The sequence below is a fragment of the Lonchura striata genome, chromosome 3 (genome assembly GCF_050655825.1).
Source record: "Lonchura striata isolate lonStrDom1 chromosome 3, ASM5065582v1, whole genome shotgun sequence".
NCBI classification, from domain to species: domain Eukaryota; kingdom Metazoa; phylum Chordata; class Aves; order Passeriformes; family Estrildidae; genus Lonchura; species Lonchura striata.
In genome coordinates this window covers 101,852,983-101,873,687 of record NC_140705.1, presented here as the reverse complement: position 1 = coordinate 101,873,687, position 20,705 = coordinate 101,852,983, and the positions used below count along the sequence as shown (strand labels likewise).

General features: G+C 42.8%; 3 protein-coding genes across 10 annotated transcripts in view; 1 reads left to right on the top strand and 2 right to left on the bottom strand.

Moving 5' to 3' along the window:
- PRPH2 (peripherin 2) overlaps positions 1 to 7,871 on the bottom strand; it is a 29,429-nt gene extending 21,558 nt beyond the window's left edge. Inside the window, exon 1 of the mRNA XM_021547537.3 lies at positions 1,075 to 7,871. Coding sequence (XP_021403212.1) covers positions 1,075 to 1,655 — 581 coding nt within the window. The 5' untranslated portion in view covers positions 1,656 to 7,871. The remainder of the gene's footprint in view (positions 1 to 1,074) is intronic.
- Positions 7,872 to 9,195: 1,324 nt separating this feature from the next.
- Positions 9,196 to 10,673, bottom strand: TBCC (tubulin folding cofactor C). The gene has a single exon (XM_021547523.4). It carries the CDS (start codon positions 10,623 to 10,625, stop codon positions 9,597 to 9,599), a length of 1,029 nt encoding a protein of 342 aa, XP_021403198.2. The 5' UTR covers positions 10,626 to 10,673; the 3' UTR covers positions 9,196 to 9,596.
- A 53-nt stretch (positions 10,674 to 10,726) lies between these two features.
- BICRAL (BICRA like chromatin remodeling complex associated protein) overlaps positions 10,727 to 20,705 on the top strand; it is a 55,443-nt gene continuing 45,464 nt past the window's right edge. For 3 of the 8 annotated variants that reach the window (XM_085575996.1, XM_021547603.4, XM_021547598.4), the window contains exon 1: positions 11,248 to 20,464. In XM_085575996.1, the coding sequence (XP_085432122.1) occupies positions 20,459 to 20,464 (6 nt within the window). In that variant the 5' untranslated portion in view covers positions 11,248 to 20,458. Of the gene's footprint in view, positions 10,804 to 11,245; positions 20,465 to 20,705 lie in introns of those variants that run through there. The other 5 variants (XM_085575995.1, XM_021547600.4, XM_085575991.1 and 2 more) reach the window with 3 other exon arrangements.

Sequence of the window (20,705 nt, the reverse complement as noted above, 5' to 3'; positions counted from 1 at the left end):
GGCAGGGATCCCAAGAGATCCCAAGAGATACACAAAGCTTTTTTTCAAAATTACTTCAGACGTTTTTAATACAGGCAGTATATTTAAAAGGCAGATTGCTTCCAGTTTACAGGACCCATTATGCAACCACAGAGCATAAACATTAATGAATTATGTTCCCAAGGAACCCAGAATAACCATTTCTTTTCCCAGCGCTTAATTTTTAAAAGGTTGTGGATATTTATGCCTAATACTACTTTTTTAATTTCAAAAGTTCATTTTGTTCTCATGTTTATTTTCTGCTTGAGCTTACTGCACCTAACCTGATTTTAGGATTACTGCCTCTTTGGGTACTGACATCAAAGCCATTAAGGTGTTTCTGGTCAACAACCTGATCTGGTTTGTACAGAAACAATAAACTAGTGCTGCTTTCATGTGAGGTTTTAAAAAATCAGGCACAGGACAGAACTTAAAATACATATGGCTACAAGGGCCACTGTCTAAAGCTAGGAACACCAATTGATGCTCAATATTATTGCAGCGCTGAAGCAATCCATTGAGTGAATATAAAAATAAAATCCTAAATCTTAAAGATCTGAAAGACGTGAATTATTGGTAAAGTGGTTTTGCCTCTATTTTTTTCCATGCAGCTGATTAGCTGCCAATACATAAGTGGAGTTTTAAAAGTGGTATCAACAGTATATCTCCAGGGAATTATTTTTTTAGGAAATTAATAAATTACATTGACATCTGCTTATGGATTAGTAAAGTTCTGATACTTTCCTGTTTATTTTGGGAGTGTGGCTTAAGGTAATGGGTTTATAAAGCAGTAAAAGACAGTAAAAACTATTTAGCCTGTTTATATCACGCTGGGTGAGAGTGGGAATTGTATTTTGGTGCTTTTTATTTTATGTTATGGATGACTTTGGAGGAATTTGTCAGGGGAGGAAGCAATCCAGCTGGTCATTTGGGATGCTTTATTACACAAGACCCCATTTTACACAGACCCCCTTCCAGTCAGCGCCTGTTGGCACTTGAGGACAGCACTGATCAAACATCGACACTACGTGGTACAAACCCCACCAGGTCACTTACTCTTTCACTTCTTTGGAGCTGAAGTCCAGATATCTGTTGCTGATCCACTGGATTTCGAACCAATCTTTGTAGCCGTTGTTGCCACAGCACTTGAACTCAATCTGGAGCATGTCGATGGTCTTCTTCATGAAGCATCTTCCGGGGGTGTCCGTGTCCCGGTAGAACTTCATGCCGTTCTTGAGCCCCTGGGCCAGGGTGCTCTCCAGAGAGCCCCTCATGAGAAAGCAAATCAGAGCCACGAAGAAAATGAGCATGTTAAAGACGCAGCATAGTGCCAGGTATGGTTTCAGCAAAGGCTTCCACTTGGCAAATTTAGCGGGATCCAGAGAATCGTAACAAATTTTTCCAGCAAAACCATTGAAGGCGCAGGATAATATACCCATCAATATCAAAGAATTGGGCACAAAATGGCTTTCAGAATTGTCCATCACTTCGCTTCGCTTCCGGAGCTCAATTTTGAGGAACAATCCCATGCTAAAAACAAGGATTCCAGCGAACACCGAAAACCAGTTCATGAGCCATAGTCCCTGTGCTAGTTTTACCCGTTTCTTCTGATTGAATTTGACTTTCAGAAGTGCCATCTTTGTAGTGGGAGATGTTGGAAGATTTCACAGCCTGGACCCCTCTTGTCAGCGTAAGCAACTGGAGGCAGAACCATTCAGGCGCTGGAAGAGATCCCAAAGAGCACGTTGGGAAGCAAGCTGCTGCACAGTCCTTCCATCTTGAAGACCCCGGGTTAGGATTCAAGTAAGTAAAATATTCAAAGGTCCCAATTAACAATGTCACATTAGTGAGAATAATGGGCAATTAGCACCTACAACTATTTCTGGTGGTTTCTTCCAAGCAAAGGAGAAACACTCTCAAGGTTTCAAATGATTTGATCTGGATCTGCAAGACGTCATTCTAATACCTTTAATCATTTGATCCAATTTGGAGAAATGTCTGTCAACAGATGAGTGGAAGTAATCCCTCATTTTACTATTTAGTAGATTTGTGCTCTCCTATGATAGGCTGCTGGATGGAATATGAAACCCCAGAGATATAAAAAGTTCTTTGTTGCCAGAAGAATATGGAACCTGTGAGGGAAAAGGAAGAGGGCTTTTAAAAAAAGATTTAAAAAGGCTGCTTGTATACAAACATACACTTCCCCACCATGATCCCAATATATTTGTATCTACAGCCAGACCTACATTCTAGTCCTTATCCTTCTGTGTTGACTTGAGATGATATCCCGTGGCTTATGTATTCTGAAAGCAGATAAGCGTGTAGTTTATGGTGACCTAAAACAACTAAGCTTGGCATTTTCTGTTTACTTCCAGGGCTTGTACAACTCTGGGTCTTGGCAGGAGAGCGGGAGAAAGGAAAAGTGCAGAGAAACTCAATAAATAAACCCTGGGCTGAAATCTAGAGGTGCTTTTATAAAAAGTGAGCTGGCATGAGCAGCTTACTGGATAATCGCCGGGCTAGGGCGGGGAGCAGGGCTGCCCAAGGAGACCCACCCGGGAGCTTACATCAGGGAGGAATTCAACTCAGCAGCTGGAGAGGGACCTTGGAGATGTATCTGAGTGCAAGGGAGGCGTCCCGGGGGTCCTCTGGCTCTGCCGAAGGACCTCAGCTGGCTCTGCTTTCAGGCTGGGCAGAGGGGAGGACACGTCCCCTCCTGCGGCTGCCGCCTCCTCCTTGGGGCACTCAGCGGTGCCAGGCAAGCGAAAATGTTCCTGCAGGAGTGGGAGGGCGTGGGTGCTAATGCTGCAGGGGAGAAAGGAGCAACCCCAGAAGAGGGACTGGGAGGATTTTCTCTTCCCTGTCAACCAGACCTGCTGCTGCCACCACCCAAGTCCCTGGGAGCATCCTCTAGTGGCTGCCCGCAGCATGGCCACCAGTCCCCGGGGACAGAGAGGGGAGGGGATGTGCTAGGAGGAAGGCAAGTGTGAAAAATAATAACAGAAATAATTTAAAAGCCCAAGCACTGAAAAATAACGTTTTGATGGTCTGCAGCTCTGTGGTACCATGGATGCTTCTCATTTACCATTTGAGATCCTGGAATGCTGAAGGCTCCTTCAGGAAGGACAAAAGCTGGCAACTCACTGCTTCTTCCTGTCCTGATAGAAGGTTTTTGTGGTGGACCTTTTTTAGCACATCCTGGTGCTACTGCACTGAGCTGGAGGGCAGCTGGTAACTGGGTTTTTTTCTAAAGCAAGCCTGGTGGTTTGCATTGCTGCTGCCCTTGCTGGCAAAGAGTGAGTGTGTAAGATGAGAGGGAAGGTGATTATCCATCAGGGACTATTCTCTCCTCTTGCTGTGAAGTGCACGAGAAATGCTGTTTCTTGAGAGAACCAATTCATAGTTTTGTGCAATAAGTAATGGCTCTGAAAGAACATCTCTCCTGGCAAAATATCTCACAACCAATGTAGCACATGTTGTATTTCACTGACTCTTTCATGTCTCAGCTAAGAGACTTGAGTTTGGAAAATGTATTTATCTGGCAGCCTGGAGTGAAATTTTAGATAAAGGAACTTGAAACCATTTCCTTTCTTGTCAGTGATGACAGTGGAACTGTAATTAGAGTGGAAAATAATTCTGTACCAGTCTGCAGGTCATGAGGATATACAATGAAATACTTCCTGCCCACAGCAGATGTAAGCCTGGTGCTGCTCTGGATATGGGTAATTTCGTATTCAGGAGTACAGAAGAATCTGAATATTTGTCATCTTAATAATTTAACATTTAGATACCCATGATAAATCTGATGCAGCAAAATCATGTAAGTGTATACACTACGGTGTTTCCACTAATTCAGGAATCAAAGTATTGAAGTAGAGCACACGGGACATGCTTCAGAGCTCACTGATCCCTCCGGATTTACTCTTCTGCCTATAACAAAGGAAACGGGAGGGGTCCTCATAAATCACTGCTAAATTGCTAGCTTTAGCTGGGAGATGATCAGTAAAAATCCCGGACCTGATGTTCAGGAAGGGACACTCACCTACTAATTACACCCTTGAGAATTCGGGTGGTACCTTTAAAGTCATTACGGAGAGCAATCAGCACCACCAAAAGAAGCCGGGTTAGGAAAAGCCTGATTATTTAAGTAGTTTTTCAACAGCTCAATACCAGCTGGGGACTTCAAGTGGCAAAAACTACCCCACCCATTAACCTGACTCGCCGCGCTTGGGGGTTTTAAAGGGGATTGGTTAACACTTTTTAAAGTGGGAATGAATAATACTTTTTAAAGTGGGAATGGATGCTTCCCCATTATCCCGGACACGGAGCAGACAAATCCCGTGCAAGCATCGGCACAAACTGGGCAGCCAAGACCTGCCTCTGGCAGAGCAGCCTGCGGGAGACGAAGGCGATGCGGGATCATCCAGAAGCGTTTTGGGGTTTAAAAAAAGAAAGCTCTTTTTGCCTGGCATCTGCTTTTCTTAAAAAAGTTTTTTCTTGGCTGCGATTCGTCTTTAGTTTGGCACTTACTACCACTTCAAAGAGAAAATGCTGAAAATTGATCCATAGCAGATGAAAGCTAATTGCTGCAAGAATGTTTGAGTTAATGGTCTCCTCAGAGGTTGTCTGTTAAATTCAACTGTATAATTCATATGCTGATATTGGGAGAAAAAAAATGGTAGAATAAAATATTCAAATTTTTATTGATGTCACGAATCTGTTCAACTTCAAAACCTAGTTAAAAATTATAATGTGTATGCATAACAATACAATATTGATACCTTTCCAAAATTTATGCTAACCTACATATAAGGTACAAACTTATCAGTTAAGAGAGAGGAATGTAAACTATTTAATCTGGTATTTTAAACAGTCTGCTGCTCAGCCCTGGACCAATCTTAATTTTTCTATCTTCAGGGGTGTAAGATATAAAATACATAAATGCCTAAACTATGGAAGTACCCTGGTAAAAAGAATAATTTCCTGGCTCAATCGTTCTTTCACACTGCTCTGTGCTATCAAATGTGTGCCTTTCTGAAACTCTTTTTCACCCCCTTTCCTTTCCCTAGGAGTGGTTATATTTCACTGCAAGAATAATGATGTCTAGTTTTACCTTTGATGGGAAGCTATTGTGTAGAGAGGTTTGCTCACATACCCTCACTTATGGTTTTGCTTTCAATTGTAACTCTGCGGTGTGAACAGGGACGCTCCTGAGGAGCAATGTGATAATGCTGTACCTCACTGTATGATTATCAGGTGGAGAAAAGGCTGATTTATGGCTTTTTTTTAACCTCCTTACACAGGAGGTAACTTGGTAGGCTACTATTGTTGTGGCATGTGAGGTGACTGCAGGTTCTGAGGCTGGAAACAGGCAAGTTCTAAATTCACTGCTGGGATTGTTGGAAATCCTGGGAAGGGTGATTTGATCTGCTGTACTCTGTGGCTCCTGCACTTTGCTGGGGTACACTGTGGGGGTTTTGGTGTGGTACTGCTCTGGGTAGAATTTGAGAATTTCAGCCATCATTCATGCAGTGGTGTGTAACATGTTCAGAAAACACAGCTTTTTTTTTTGACCTCCAAGATGGTCATTATGAGTATTTGTTTGTATTATTGTGATGCCTGGGATGTAGCATTCACTGATTATAAAATAAGAATTAGAAATCAAAGTTTATATTTGCAGAACCAGGAAAGAAATATGTTGGGAATTAAAAGAAGCTTACAAAAAGCTCATTATAGTCATTACTGCTGGAAAACATCTCAGCACAACAGGTGGATCCCCCAGTCAGTCAGATAAATCAGATCATGACATGAATGGAAATGCTGAAATTTCCCCAACTTGCATAGATTTTTTTTCTTGCTATTCGTGTCTTTCCTTGTATGTGATGAAACTGGCTGTTTAGTAAAACCTGAAGCAATTCCAGGTAAAACCATGGAGATTTGAACTTTGTCAACATACAGCTATTGCATAAACAAGAAAGTTTGAAAAAAACAATCCAAGCCTTGAAAAATATAATGCATAAAATTATGTAGAAAATTGTCTTATGCGTGTATTTCTTACCTTTTTTTTTTTTTTCACAAAACAATTCTACCACAGCTCATGTTAAAGTCTATTTAAATGAAAGAGAGCTGGCTGAAGAGAGAATGTAAATAACTCTATTTCTGTTCCTGATAGTCAGAGAAGCAGGGGCAGACAGAGGGAAATGCCTGGACTCAAAAGGGAACCGAGGGAGGGTTGATCCCTCTCAGGACAGACCTCTGGGTGAGGGGATGGCCCCATGGAAGCAGCAGCAAAGCTCCTGGCTGCTTCTCTGGATGCAAATTTTGGTCTGTGCCACCCCTCAGTGCCTCGACAAATGGCAAAGCTCAAAGCTCGGTGGCCTGAAAAGTGGCCTCAGTTTTCTCCCATGGCTTCAATGCTGTGTGTCTTCACATAAAATTGTTTTATTTCCTCCACAGACACACACAGGAGCTTTACAATGCTGAGTAACAGCCCTGTGGGGGACTAAGGAATTCTCACTGGCCTTAAAGATTTTGGTGAGGCCACTGGCTGGAGGAGGCCTGTCCAACTAGACTGTCTTTCAAATATGTTTGAAGCAGGACTGCTTTCCTGACTCCCCATGGAATATGGTTCTGCAACTCAATGCACCCCGCTATTTTTATAAACTTTCTGCCTGTTAGCTTCTCTTCAGGGCAAATTTGCACAAGGTTTGTGGTGCTGATGTTCTGTTATCCCATGTGGCATTTATTTTTCAGCATTTCTTTTCAGGCATTTCCAGGCATTTATTTTTCAACCCCTTGTGATGTCTAGCATCATTAATTTCTTTAAAGTGCGTGGTTTTTAAAGAAGTTCCTGGTGGAAGTGCTGGCACTGTGATGCAGACCAGGGCTAGAATTCTTGGAATTCTTGAAGAGACTTTGTTCACTTCAGTTGTACATTATGCAGGGTGATTGCTAGCTGATTAGAAATATTGGCTTCTCTTCCTTAGGCCCAAAAAAGTGGCAATTTCTACACTGAATAGCCCATGAGCATGCTAGTAAACCTTTACTAGTGCTTAAGTTTTCATACAACACTAACAGACTGCTGTTTCAAAATACTCTTGAATTTCTGTTCTGATTCTATATTAGGAAAGTATCATTTTAAAAAGGTGTATGGAAACATGCAACTCTGTTTGTGTGTATATAAATATATATATATGAAATTGTATGCTTAGGGTATTTGCCTGACCAAATTTTTCTGGACTTACTGTTCTCAAATAGAATTTCCTTGTTTCATGCTATGCCTGAGACCAAGAGCCAGTTATGTGTTTTGTATTACAAAGGTAATGCTAAATCTTTAGGGTAATTGTCTGGCACCATGTTCCTGAAGAGTACTACCTGCTAACTGTGGTTTGACCAAAGCTAAGTGTTTGGAGGAAAGAAAACATTAGGAGCTGGGATGCCAATAACTGGTTTGTGGAAAACATCCCCAGGGAAGCAATTTCAGAGAGAAACTGAAGTTTAAACTTTCATGTTTTGACTCCTGCTCTGTTTATTCAGGCAGTTCTGCATGCCACAGGCCAAGAGCCGGGACAGGACATGGCACTTCCATGTGAGGAAGGCTGGGAAGCTTCAGTGCACCCCTGGTACCTGCCACAGCCTGGGGTCTCTTTCCCTGTCTGGATCTGCCGGGATCCATTCCCACAGGAAGGAGGTGTAACTGTTTAGAGCTTTGGGCAAGTAGAACAAAGGCTTACTGTAGTTCTTACAGGCTGAACATTTTGCAATCTCAAGGCTAGAAAATGCTAGGATTGATCTGGAGAACAATTAACTAGAAAATCAGGTTCTGTACCAAGATGGATGTGTTAAAATTAAAATACTTGAGAGCCTCAACAGATCACATCCCTCTAACAAAGGATATAAGTTATGTACATTACAGTAAAACTGAGGGGTGTATTCTTTAAATCATTTTATGATGCTGCCAGTGCAAAGAAGACTCATTAGTAAAGGAAAAACTTTCAAGGCAAATATATTAGAAATGCAAAATCCAATTCAGTCAAAAAATATACATTAACAGAAGTAAACAAAACTGAAAATTGTAAGGAATATTAAAAAAAAAATCCCTTTTGCCCTCCCCCTTCAAATTAAATATGCTGAAAACAATTTATATAAAAACATTTTCTGCTCAAAACCAGACAAGCACCTAAGTGAAGTTTCAGGAACTTCTCCTGGCAGTAATGCAGTTTTTGATGCTTCAGCTAGGATTTAGTGTCTGTTAGAGGCACACGGATGATGGCTGCACAGAATAAACAATTTGAAGTTTTACAATAAAGCCTTATGCTAAGGCAAGATAAACAATTATTTCTTGAAAAATGTCACAAGTTAAGGAGGAGTTTTAGAAACCTAAAACTGCTATGTATACTTTATATATAGACAATGGTCACTTCAGCACCACTAACAGGGCACTGTAAAGACACTGCATTCCATAGTGCTGCTATTTCTTTATTATTATTTAGCAGGAGTGAGGAGACTTTAATTATTTTGCACTTTATGCAAGGTAACATGCAATTTTGCAGTTGGAATATAGCACCTCGTATTTCTGTTTTACTGACTCTTTCTGCCAACACCGCATGTATGCAGCAGCAGAGTGTTGCAAATTAGGATCACAGCACACAAAGCCTGTTGTCTGGAAAACTAGTGGGACAACCTTGAACACCTCTTCCCTAAAGCTTCAGCTTGCAGAGGAACAGTTAACCCAGCTTCTGTGATTTCATCAGCACTTGCTGGATGCCTCCGAGCTGTTTACAGAAGCAGCATCTTTTCACATGGCACTTCTAGATTGTGAAGCTTTAGTATTTATACAGACTCCATAGGTTTCTTAATTTCAACTAATCAATACATTAGGAGAGCATTATATGTTTATTAGAACCTTTTTCCTTTAGATTTCTCTCACTTGAAATAAAAGCCTAAAGCCAACTTACAGATTTAACCCGAATCAACAGAAACTGGCTCATCATTGCTAATAGCCTAACTGGCTAATAGCCTAAGGTTGCATCTCGGTCTGCTGCACCGTGCAGTTACAAACTCTCCCTTTAAATGAACCCTTTTTCACCCCATTACCTCACAGCAGTAGTGCTCTGCACTCCCCCCAAGATACCCTGTGCTGCCGTAAGAAAATGAGAACCACAAAAACATGGGAAATTTGCTATTTGATCTTTTCATTCCAGTACAGTTTGCACTACTTGCAGTGAATTCAGTCTGCCGGAGTGAGTGAAAGCAGTACAAGAGCTGTAACAGAGGCTCATTGTTTTTTGTGTCTCAGTGGCCTTTGTACCACATAAATAAGTTATAACTCACAATGAAGTACTTCAAAAATTGGTAAATCCCACAGTGATACATACAGATTATAGCAGCAACTTGTGCAAGAACAGTAAACTCTATTTGACTGGCATTCTTCAACTAAGAAATCCAGGCATATATTATAATTCGAAATTTGAATACAGAATGGAATCATTTAATGGCATATCGGGAATTAAGTCCCACAGTTTGTGGATCAGTGCGTTTACACGAGGGTCTCTTGCACAGCAGAGCTGCCTCCGCAGTCAGTCCCAGCTTGTCACTCTTTCCTGCTCGGGGATCAGGCTCCAGTTGGGCGAAGGCCTGTCAGTCGCCAGCCAGTCAAAGTCATCCACCAGGTTCCAATTGTTACGGTTTCTGTCCAGCCCAGACGACTCGAAATCTCGCTCAATACCAGGGTAGCTCCAGGAGTAGGGGGCGAAGGAGACATCAGAGCAGGCCTCGATTACGGCCCGGCTGGTGACCTGCACGTAGACCCGGCAGTCGTGGGTGCGGTGGGTGCGGAGCTGCTGGCAGGCCATCGCCAGCAGGCAATCGCTGCAGCCGTCCACCAGCACGGAGGTGGACACGGGCCCGCAGAGCACGGTGCAGCCGCTGCAGTCGCGCACCCGCAGCGCGTTGGGGTTGCCGCGGAGCCGCACCCGGCAGCCGCGCAGCTCCGACAGCAGCACGTCCCGCTGCAGCAGCTCCGCGGCGCCGAGCTCCAGCTCCTCGTCCCGGGCGCCGCTGAACCCGCACAGCGGCGGCCCGCCCGATTCGCCCTCGGCGAGGTCGGGGTCGGGCGCGGCGAGGTCGGGCGGGGCGGGCTCGGCGGGGCGCGGGGCGCTACCCGGGGCCGCTTCTTTCTTGAGGGCGCGGAAGGCGAATTTCTTCTTGGGCTGCAGCTGCTCCCGCCGCGCCACCAGCTCTCCCTGCAGCCGCGCCACGGCCTCCTGGCCCTGCCGCACCTCGTAGGGCGCCAGGAACCGCACGCTGTCCGTCAGCAGCTTCTGCAGCGCCTGCAGGCGGGCGGCCGCCTCCTCCAGCGCCCCCGCCGCCAGCAGCGCCTCCACGGCCTCCCGCTCCCGCGCCAGGGCGGCCAGGAAGAACTCGCTCTGCTCCTCCTTCACTACCTGCGCCTCCTTCTTCTGCCGCTGCCGCTCCACGCCCTGCTGCCGCTCCGCTTCCCGCCGCTGCAGCCGCTCCGGCAGCACCACGGCGGAGGCGGCCGAGCCCGCGGCCGCCTCGGGCTGCGAGAGAGCCGCCGCGGCCGCCGCCTCTGCCGGCGCCGCCATCTTACCGCTCGCCTCCCCTGCGGTCACCAAGCGGCGCGCGGATTGGCTGCCCGCAGCCCCGGCTGCGTCGCGGCCGCCGATTGGCGGCCCGGGCGGCGCGCGGCGGGGGAGGGCGGGAGGGCCGGAGGGAGGGGTCTCCCGCGGTCTTAAAGGGGCCGCCGCCTCTCCGCGGGATGGGGTGAGTGCTGTCGGCAGGTGCCGTGCGGGGCGGGTTATCCCGCTTCCCAAATTAGCGCCCGGGATAGGAACACGCCCCCGCCCCGCTCCCCCGCCGTGCCCGCGCGGAGCTGCCCGCTCCTTCCCGCCGCTGTGCTCACACCCACACCTCCCCGCCCGGGCCGCGCCCGCCGCCGGCCCTGGGCGCGGGGCTCGGGCGGGGGGCGGACGGGCCGCAGCCCGGAGCTCCTCCCGCCCTCCCGGGCGGGTGCGGGGCCGCCCCGTGCTGCCCAGGCGCCGGGCGGTCCCCGCGGTGCCGGCCCCTGCCCGGTGCGGTCCCTCGGGAGGCTCCGCCCGTGCCGTGCCCTAATAAACCTTCCCTGCTGGCTCCCTCCCCCGCAGTGAGGGGGCTGGGGAAAAGGCTGCCGAGCCCTGCAGGTAACTGCAAAGGTGCTGCCAGGTGGATCGATTCCGTCCTCGCTGCTTATTTGGCTTCTGGAGTGTTTTGTTCCAGAAGGGAGTTCGGTTCTTGAGGGAAAAGTGGGAGCAGCGCCAGTGGATTACTGTGCCCCAGAGGGAGGACTCTGAGCAATCCACAGAGGCCTATATGGAAACATGGGAAGGAAGGCTTTTACAGTTAAGAGATGTGTTTTAAGTAAATCTGCAACAGGAACCAGAAATTAAGCACACTGTCTACATTGCTTTGCTGCATTCATTTGAGAATTGTTTTTCTATTATTTGGATTTTAATTTGTGCAAAGAAAGTTAACACTAAGCACTCTCTTAGAAATACGAAACCAAATTTCACTCCTGTCTGTTTCTACAAATACCATCTCATTTCCCTTGTCATTTTGAAGTTACCTGTAACAAACTGACACAGGACATAAGACCTTGAAGACATTGAAACCAAAAGGTGGTAAACCCAAAGTAGATAATATGATTTTTCTGTCTTCTGTTTGGTAATAGCATGAGTTTTTTGCCCTATGTTCCTGTTTGGAAGTATAGGTTGTTATGTCCCTTAAGGTTAGCCTTTGAAAGTACCTTTAGCTTGAATGTAGCTGTTGATTTCTGTTTCCTGAGAATGTGGTTTAATTTCTGTATTAGACATTATATAATGTTGTTAGAAGGTATGGAGTATGTGAACCTTACATATGGTAATGTCAGTCCAGTTTGGATGACAGAGGAATGGCAGTGAAATGCCTTTAATCCTTGTAAAGGACTCATACTAAAATAGAGAATATTCTTTCCTTAACATGTTAACATAAAAACTCAGGGGATTGCATGGGATCATTATGTAACAGTAGCACTTTGGAGCAGGGTGGATGGGCAGTGAGATAGGTGAATTGTTTGATGCATTACAGCTCTTAATGTGGCATTACATCTCTTGCAATATTGCAATGTTCAGAATTTTGTTTCTGAAGAATTAGATTGAGTCTTAAGAATTAAAATCTTACTCTGTAGATGGGGAGTGTGCTCATGAAAAAGGAAGGGTATTGCAATATTCTCACCTGATGTTTTTCCTACCAATATGTTTAAATGATGCATTTAGTAGTAAATATTAGGTATTTTTTTCTAATAAATAGTCAAATCCACTCCTGCAATTATTGCAGCAATGCTCCATTAGGCAGGAGTATGGTACAATTAATTCTCCGTAAGAAAAAAAATCCTTATTGCCATGTTGTTGAAAGATGTGGAAGCTTCATTTTAGCTAGCAGGCTCTGTTTGCCTTATGCTCCCATGAGTCTAGCTAATACAGGTGGTAACAGTGATGAAAGTGCTTACTCCATGCATGAGGATATTGACAGAAAAACGTTTTTGCTGGTTTTCATATGCACAAATTTTCCTGGAGTATGCCTTTGGTATTGTTAACACTGATGGGAGCCAGTAGATGAACTGCACTGGGTTTAAGAACTTCATACATGGAAGCATTAGTGTACACAGCACAGAATATATGTTAAGTATTTCATGCTGTAGTATAATTATTCTTTATTGTATCTGGACACTTAAGATGCTAGGTGTTCTGAATTGTTTTTTCTATGGGTGACTGGAGGTTTGAATTAATGAGGACCAAATACCCTTGTGAATAGGAGCTTCTGGGGGAAACTGGGAACTTTTCACCTTGCTAATGTGCACAATTGTTGTTTTTGTTAAAAGCAATAATATACCAAATATATACCCAAAAAAATACCCAAAATATACACAAACACAAGAAGGTAAAATGTATGACTATAATGAAAATTTAAAAAGGGAGCTGTAAAAGTCTTCCAACTGTTTTGTCCTGATGTTCCAAAATTACTTTCCACACTTACAATTTGAGGTTTCTGTATAATTTATCTTGGCATGTGCATTTTTTTTTTTTTTTTTTTTGGTCATACAAAGACTGACAATTTTCTTCCTAACTTTGCTGGCAGCAACTTCTATGTTTTGAGGCTGCTTAGTGTGCCAGATGGTAACCACCTGAATAAAATGTAAGCCTTCTAGCTCAGGCTTGGAGTCATTTGGGTAAGCTGTAACAAGTAGTTTGGCTGTTTGAGGATATGAGAAAAAAGTAATGTACATCATTCTCTGTGTTATATTTTTATCCTATTTTTTCCCTTTTGGCGTGTGCTTTCATTCCTCTCTGGTTTGAAACTAGATAGCAGTCATTTCAGTAAGACCTTGTGCCTTTGTTTGGACTGTACAGTGTCATTTATTTTATGTGAAGTTGCAGGTTGCACTTGTTTACTTTGATCTAGTGCTGTGCAACTCTGGAAACATGAGCTCCGTGCATGCTTCCAGGTTTAAATCTGTGTCCCATGGTTATCAGTCATGAATGCTATCTGCCTGAAATATTTCCTACCCGTTTGCTATAGCTCAACAGCTTTACCTCATAGCCTTTTAAGTAAGCTGTATTGTGTAGGTCTGCTGAAGGTTCAAGATCCTGTCTTGTTCCATCATTATTTTAAGAAGAGTGGGGAATAAAAGTTGCGATCCACAGAGGCAACTGTGTGTTCAGCCTCATAATAATGGATTCTTACACCTGAGGTTCCTCTGCTTGTAAAAGTCAGGGAGCTCATAGATGTGGCGTGGTCTCGAGATGCAGCTTTGCAGTCTCTCAAGCAGAGGAAGGAAGGAAGTAGAGTTATTCCTTATCATCAGTATGTATTCCCAACACTGACAATTTTTATTCCAAAGGGTGGTATGCATGTATGTTGCACCGTCACACACAAAAATGCTGTGCGTGTTTTCAAGAAAAGCAGCAGCCTCGGTGCCTTGCATGGAGCCCTTATCTGATAGATATGATCTCTGTCTGTTAGATTGAGTTTCTGCAGCAGAGATTAGCAGAGCAACGTAATTACTTCTGGCTACAAAGTAGGTACTTCAGCGGCTTGTGCAACCAGCGTTTCTACTGATGGTTTTAGTAAGGGCTCTTTGAACTCCTCTGGCACTGTGATCAGGCATTAAAGATGTAAGCCATATTATGATTCATTTAAGATACTGTAGGCTGCACATTTGTCACGGTGCAATGGGGCTTCATTAAATGTGAATGTTGAGTTACTGTATCTCGGTTCACTTGGAAAAAAGAAATTATTTGAATGTTACATTTGATGCTGATTTTTTTTTAAAGCTTTTGTTTGCACTAAAGTGTTGTGCTTTATAATAATCTGTCCATATGGAAAGCCAGGACAATGTAAAATGCATGTGTTTTTAAATCACTTACTGAGTGTTAAAGCTAAAACTATGAAACTTACTTGATGCAACTTAATTGCTGTGAGTAATGCAAAAGCTTTGAATGTAATCCTTGGGAATGCTTAAGATACTAATTATATTCTAACCAGTCAAGGTGCACTTGTTTTTAAACTAGTCTGAGCTGGTCCTTCTGAGAACCTGCTATGTCCAATGCCAAAGGTGGAGAAACAGATTAATTTCTATGAAAATGAGTTATGCTTCAAAACCAGAGACAAGCTTCAAAGCTTAGCACTTTATGACAAAAGGTACTTTCAGATTAACAAAGCAAGGCCCAAATATGCTAAACACAAGAGCTCAAGAGCAGCAAATCACTTAGGTTTGGTGCAGATCTAGCTGCTGATTGCTATATAGAATCCTAACTTGCTAAAATTAACCGTAGTTAAATTCTGGAGACTTAGTATGTAAGCTACAGATACTGTTCTATGGACTCTCTGTTTAAGGCAATCATTCTATTAGTTATGGAGTTTCTGAGAGATTTTTTTCATTGCCTTGCTTTACACTTCAGATACTTTTACAATTATTTTTTTTTTTAATGCATTTCAGTAAACTATGGTTATTGGACTAGCCAGTTCAATGGACCACCTAGGTTCAGTAGCATATCAAAGTTTTCTATTTTGGAATTGTGAATCTTACTTGCAAATATATTCCATTTATCTTTCTGAGTAATTTAAATAGAATTAACTCCAAGTCATATCCAAGTTTTCCTGTTAGTTCTCCTGTAGTATATTCCCTGGTGGATGAAACTATACTTGTATTCTTTTTGCCATTTATTCATCTTAGGAAAAAGTCTGTCAGCTATAATTTTGAATGAGGGCTTCCTCCTCCTATTATTAGCATTTGTTCTTCAGTCTAAATCTGAGAATAAATTCCATTCCTATTGATATCCTTTCTAGTGATAAAGACTTCTTTTACAGCAATCTTCATTCATATCCAAATCTTACCCAGTTGATTTCATAGCAGGGACTCAGAAACGCCCAAGTAAAACTATTCTATCTGAAAAGTTCTGACTTAGGTGGTGCTTTATTCATAACGTCCCTTCTGTTCATCCATTTTGTCTTGTCCTTATACAAGTATAGTTTAGGAGGTCTGTGTTTCTTTCAAGAACACAAATGCCTTTGGTATAATTTACTATTCCACCGAGTTTCTGTAGCCCTATATCACCTCATTTCATGTTTTAGGCCTCCTTTTTTTGCTTAAATTCCTCCTATTTTTTGTTCAGTTTTATTTATTTTTAAACATCATCCACAACACCTCAATTGTATTAGGAATGCTTCTTTTGTTAGTTTCATTGCCAGGCTGCTGTTTTTAATTACTACTATGTTTAAAAAAAAACCAAAAAAAATAACACCCAACCCTCGTGTCCATTCATTAATATACTAGTCTGTATTTCTGTATTCCTACTTACCTGATTTTTTTTCCCATTAATTTGTGCTAGCCAAATGAACTATGAATATGATAGAAGATTGTCCCAATTTCTGCCATTACTTTTAGTTTAAATTCTTCCATCACTTTTGGCAGCGTTAGTTGGGCAAGATTACTTCTCCATTATTTCTGTAGTAAAGCTCTGTTTCCAGAGGTGAGGATATTTTCCTTTTTTCTGATACATTTCAGTGGCTGAATATCTTAAGATTATTCTAACTTGGAAGTAAGAGCTACTGATCTTTCAAACTTAATTCTCTTTTTTAGGGTACTTTAGCTGAATAATATGAGACTATAATTAAATAACCTAGAGAATGATACAGTAATTCTTGATCTGTTCCAGTAATAATTTTGAATTGCTATTTGTTTAAATGGAACCTCCAGCCACCATGTTTTCTTTGGCCTTACTTAATTGTCTGCTGTGTGTCAGATCCCCATCTCAGAGAAGCACAGTTCTCCAAAATCTGCTTTTTAGATTCAGACCAGCCCTATTAGCCTTCACACATCTCCAGTCATAGAAACCTGTCTGTCTTCTGGTATCGGTGTAAATCTCTTGTTTTGAGGTTCACTCTTCATTACCCCCTCTTACTACCTATGTACTTACCAATACCCCTTAAGATACCTTTGGCTAAGCAGTCCTGTCTTTGGTATGATGATTGATACTGGAATCATGCAGCTTTACAATTTACATCACGCAATTATGACCCAGGTTTTCTAAGTACTGTTTTGGGTAAGGAAGGCATGGTATCAAGCTGAACATTGTAATGTTTAGGTAACTTTTATGGGTGAGTCATCAAAGTAGTGGTGGTAATTATTCAGAATTTGGTGGTTAATATGGATATTGAACTTAATTTTTCCATGTGGTATGTTACATTTATATTCCAAGTTAAAAGTCCTTGTCTGCCTTTGTGCCACTGTATTTGGGTGCCCTACTTTTCAAGTGACCTCTACCTCTCTATTGCCTGTGCCCTTTAATGATGACCTATTTGTTTCTGGGCCTTCAAGCTTAGTTATTTATTTTTATTTAAATAATCAAGCCATATGTAGATGGGTAAAAGGTGTGACTGGTGATGAGCTGGCATAAGAAAAACGTTAATGAATGGAAAGAGAAAGCATGGGAGGAAGAAGTGCCATCAGTACAGCTGAAGGATTCAGTCTGAGGAAGCAAGGCTGCAGTGAAGCAAATGGCATTCTTTTCCATGCAATATATCTCTGAAAGGATGCAGTGAGTTGAAGTTACAAACCATCTATTCATGCAAAAACCTTGGGATGGCTGTGGAATTAATTCCTTTAATGCACTAGCTAAGTCGTTAAATTCTTCATTATGAATCTAGCACTGCCTTACCTTCTTTTGGGGCACTAATTTATGATTGCACAAGAATTGGAGTGCATGTGATGCAGACCTCAAAAAATGGGCTGAATATCAGCGAAGTGGCTTGATGGAGGAGAAACCTGGAGACAGAATGAATGAGGGTGTTTTGTACCCCCTTATTTTCTCCCTCTCAATATCTGAGCATAGTTTTCAGTTCTTCACAGTTTGTCATTTCAGAGCAATGTATCATATCACTCCAAATGTCATTTGGTGTCTTTGCACACCTATGAGAGTAGTATTTGTTAAACAGCATGGTCACAGTTTGACAGCTGGTGTCAAAATACAGCCAAGTAGTTTGTTGTGTGATGAGTGCACATGACTGTTCCCAGTAGCTGTTTTTATACCAACATCTCTCTGTCTTCCAAAGATTTATCTTCTTCCTTTTGACACTGGTCTTTCCTTTCTTATGCTTATTTTCCCTTGCTCCTTATAAAGCTGCGACAGGAAAATGTATTAATGTGATTGTGAAAGCTAAAGAAAGGCAGCAACTGATTGATTGTGCATTGTACGTAGGACTCTGCTTGAAGATGACATCTCTGAGCAGGTGACCTTGAAGTAGAAGAATGTTGACATACAAGGGTCTTTTGTATTCATGCAGTAAGGCAGTGAGAAGAGGGGCAACCTCTTGCGGCAGTGACACCCAGTTCTGAAACACCACGTGATGCTCTTAAAACAGCATGAGTACCTGCCAGGAAAAAGCAGTAGTTCTGTACAAACATGGTCTGAGAAATTCTGTAGTACACATGAAAGTGGTAACATTACAGCTGATGACTGCATTCATACCTCTTCGAATTGAAGGTAACATTAAGTGTGTACTTCAATATGACCTACAAAGTTACATCCAACCCTTGATTTTTTTTTTGTAACCATTTCTACTAGTGAACAAATATAGCAAATGTGTGTAGATCTGGAGAAATCTAGTTACTGACGGGCGCTTCATTGTATAGATGATGCTAGTTCTCCTTCCCTTTTTGTACTGTACCTGCTTGGTAATGCTATTGTCAGTGCTGCCATGAAACATCCTTCAGGGAAACTAATTTATGGTACCATCATGGAAAACTTATGTAGGATTCCTTGTGTTTCTTATGGTAACAGAATCCATTAAAAATCATTTGTCTTCCTTTCTCCAGTTCCTTCTTTGTATCGTATTGCCTACTTCCTATTTGTGGTTTCTGTAGGACTGGGAGAGTAATAATAATAACAACATACTGATCAGATGTTCGGCCTTGTAACCTCTGAAGCAAAGTTCCTTCCTGTTAACGAAATGAGAATGCTGGTGGTGTTCCTCCATACAAGTTTTCGCTTGGGCAATGTTCTCAAAAACCAGTGAAGCTGAGTAGGTTTGAATTCAGGGCAGAGTTTGGCCCTGAATGTGGCTGTTGTTTGGGCATTTACTGAAGTTAGGAACCTTGAAGTTTTGGCCTTTTGGATTTTCTAACGCTGGTGTCAGAGTATAGGCTTACAGCTCTTGCAGAGCTCTTTGGCATGTGCTGTTTCTGTCCATACTGTGGCTGTTGGGGTCCTTGCTGCATTCATGGAAAGTGCCGTTAATAATCTGGCTGATGGCCAAGGCACGGCCACGTGCAGGCTCGGTCTGGGCTGTGCAAAGGATCTGCTGGACTCATGCTAAGGGTTGTTTGCCTGGGCCCAACCCTTCCACTTCGGGAGTGATCTGAAACTTCCCTCAGTTTTCTACTGGGGGTATGCATGTAAACAAGGTTTGAAGGCGAGTCTTGGATTTGGCAAAAGTTTAGAATTGGTTGAATAATTAAAAAAATAATATGAACAGATTCTAATTGAAAAACAGAGCTGGGGTTCTGATATTCTTTTTTTTAAGATAAGCAATCTGGCGAACTTCTTTGAGACAGTCCACTTAGTGCACCATTTTGATATAGTTGCTCAAAAAACCTAAAACATTGTAAGAGGTTTTTTGAGCTGTGTGCAGTTAATAAAGAAGGATGTGCTACTAAATAAAGTCTTCAAATCCTTGTCTCTAAGGAGTTTTAACAAAGTTACTTAGGAATAAAATAGTAAAATCCTTGGGAATTACCATTACTAGTAGAAAAAGAGTCTTAGAGATTTTTTGTTGTTGTTTTAAAAGCATGCTAAAAATCTCCTTTCAATCAAAATGTTTTTTTTTTTATAATCCAGCCTTCTCTGAATTATCTACAAAAGTAATTTATTTTTTAGAATTAAATTGTTGTCAATGAATGTTGTGAATGGTGGAAGTTGGAATAGTTTTCTATAACAAAAAAGCTTTGAATAAAGTTATTAATGCTTTTCACTGAAGTAAGCTGTAGAATAGCATTAATGACCTCTCAGTGCTATAACCTTTGACTTCAAATTAACATTTTTTACTTTACCCAAAAACTTTTTAAAGTAGTTGAAGTTCGTGTAATTTGTTTTCAGCAAGGCTCATAAAAATGTATCTAAAAATACTTAAAATATTGTAGCTTGACAGGGGATCAAATATTATCTTTTTCAAGGTGACCTTGGCATTTATTTTTCTGGGGACCCCCCTGCACTTGCATTTATTTTTCTGAGGACCCCTTCCTGCCCACAAAGCTTATAGTGATTTACGGCTTTACTATGAAGGAAATCAACCAAATTGCTAACATTAAGGTTAATTTTAATAGGATAAAAACTTTGTTTTACTTCCCTGTAACCCCAAACATACCCCAACTTTTAACCTAAAGCCAGCAGCCTAGGCTAGGTCTCCAGACCTACGGGTTTCTGAAAAACACAACCCCCAAAAAAACCCCGGAGCCGAAGTTTTTAAAGGGCCTGTCTTTAAACGCGGAGCGAGGATCGCGCCGGGGCTGGAGACTCATCATGCCAGGGCGGCGGTGCGTGTGCCCGGGCGCCGGTCTGCGGCGTTGTGTCCCGGCGGAGCTGCGCGGCCGTGCCGTGCCGTGCCGTGCCGTGCCGGGCCCGGCGGTGCGGTGCCGGTGGCGGCGGCGGTGCGGGCGCGGAGCGGAGCCGAGCGGAGCCGCGCTCTCCTCCCGCTCGCTTTCTCTTTCCCCCTCTCTCGCTCGCTCCCTCTCCCGCTCGCTCTCCCCCCTCCCTCCCTCGCTCTCTCGCTCTCCCTCTCTCTCTCCTACACTGCCAGCCCCTGATGTGATGGCGAAGAAACCCCGTTGACAAGGCACTGCTTTTTCATGACGGTGAGTTTCCCTTTGAGTGTATTATAATTTTGTGATAAAAATTTCAAGGAAAAAAAAAACACACAACCTCCTTCCTCCCTTCCTTCGGGGAGGGAAAAGAGAGGGGGGAAATCTATCTCCAGACAGACAGAAAAGAAAGAGGAGCAAATTAACAACCAGGAGTTGCCAAAACCAGGATATTAGGTTTCAGCCCAGAGAGCTATTGGCTCTGGGGCTATGTATATAAATATATATCTAGAGA

Coding starts and splice junctions, on each gene's coding strand:
- TBCC (XM_021547523.4), bottom strand. CDS start 10,625: ATGGCGGCGCCGGCAGAGGCGGCGGCCGCGGCGGCTCTCTCGCAGCCC.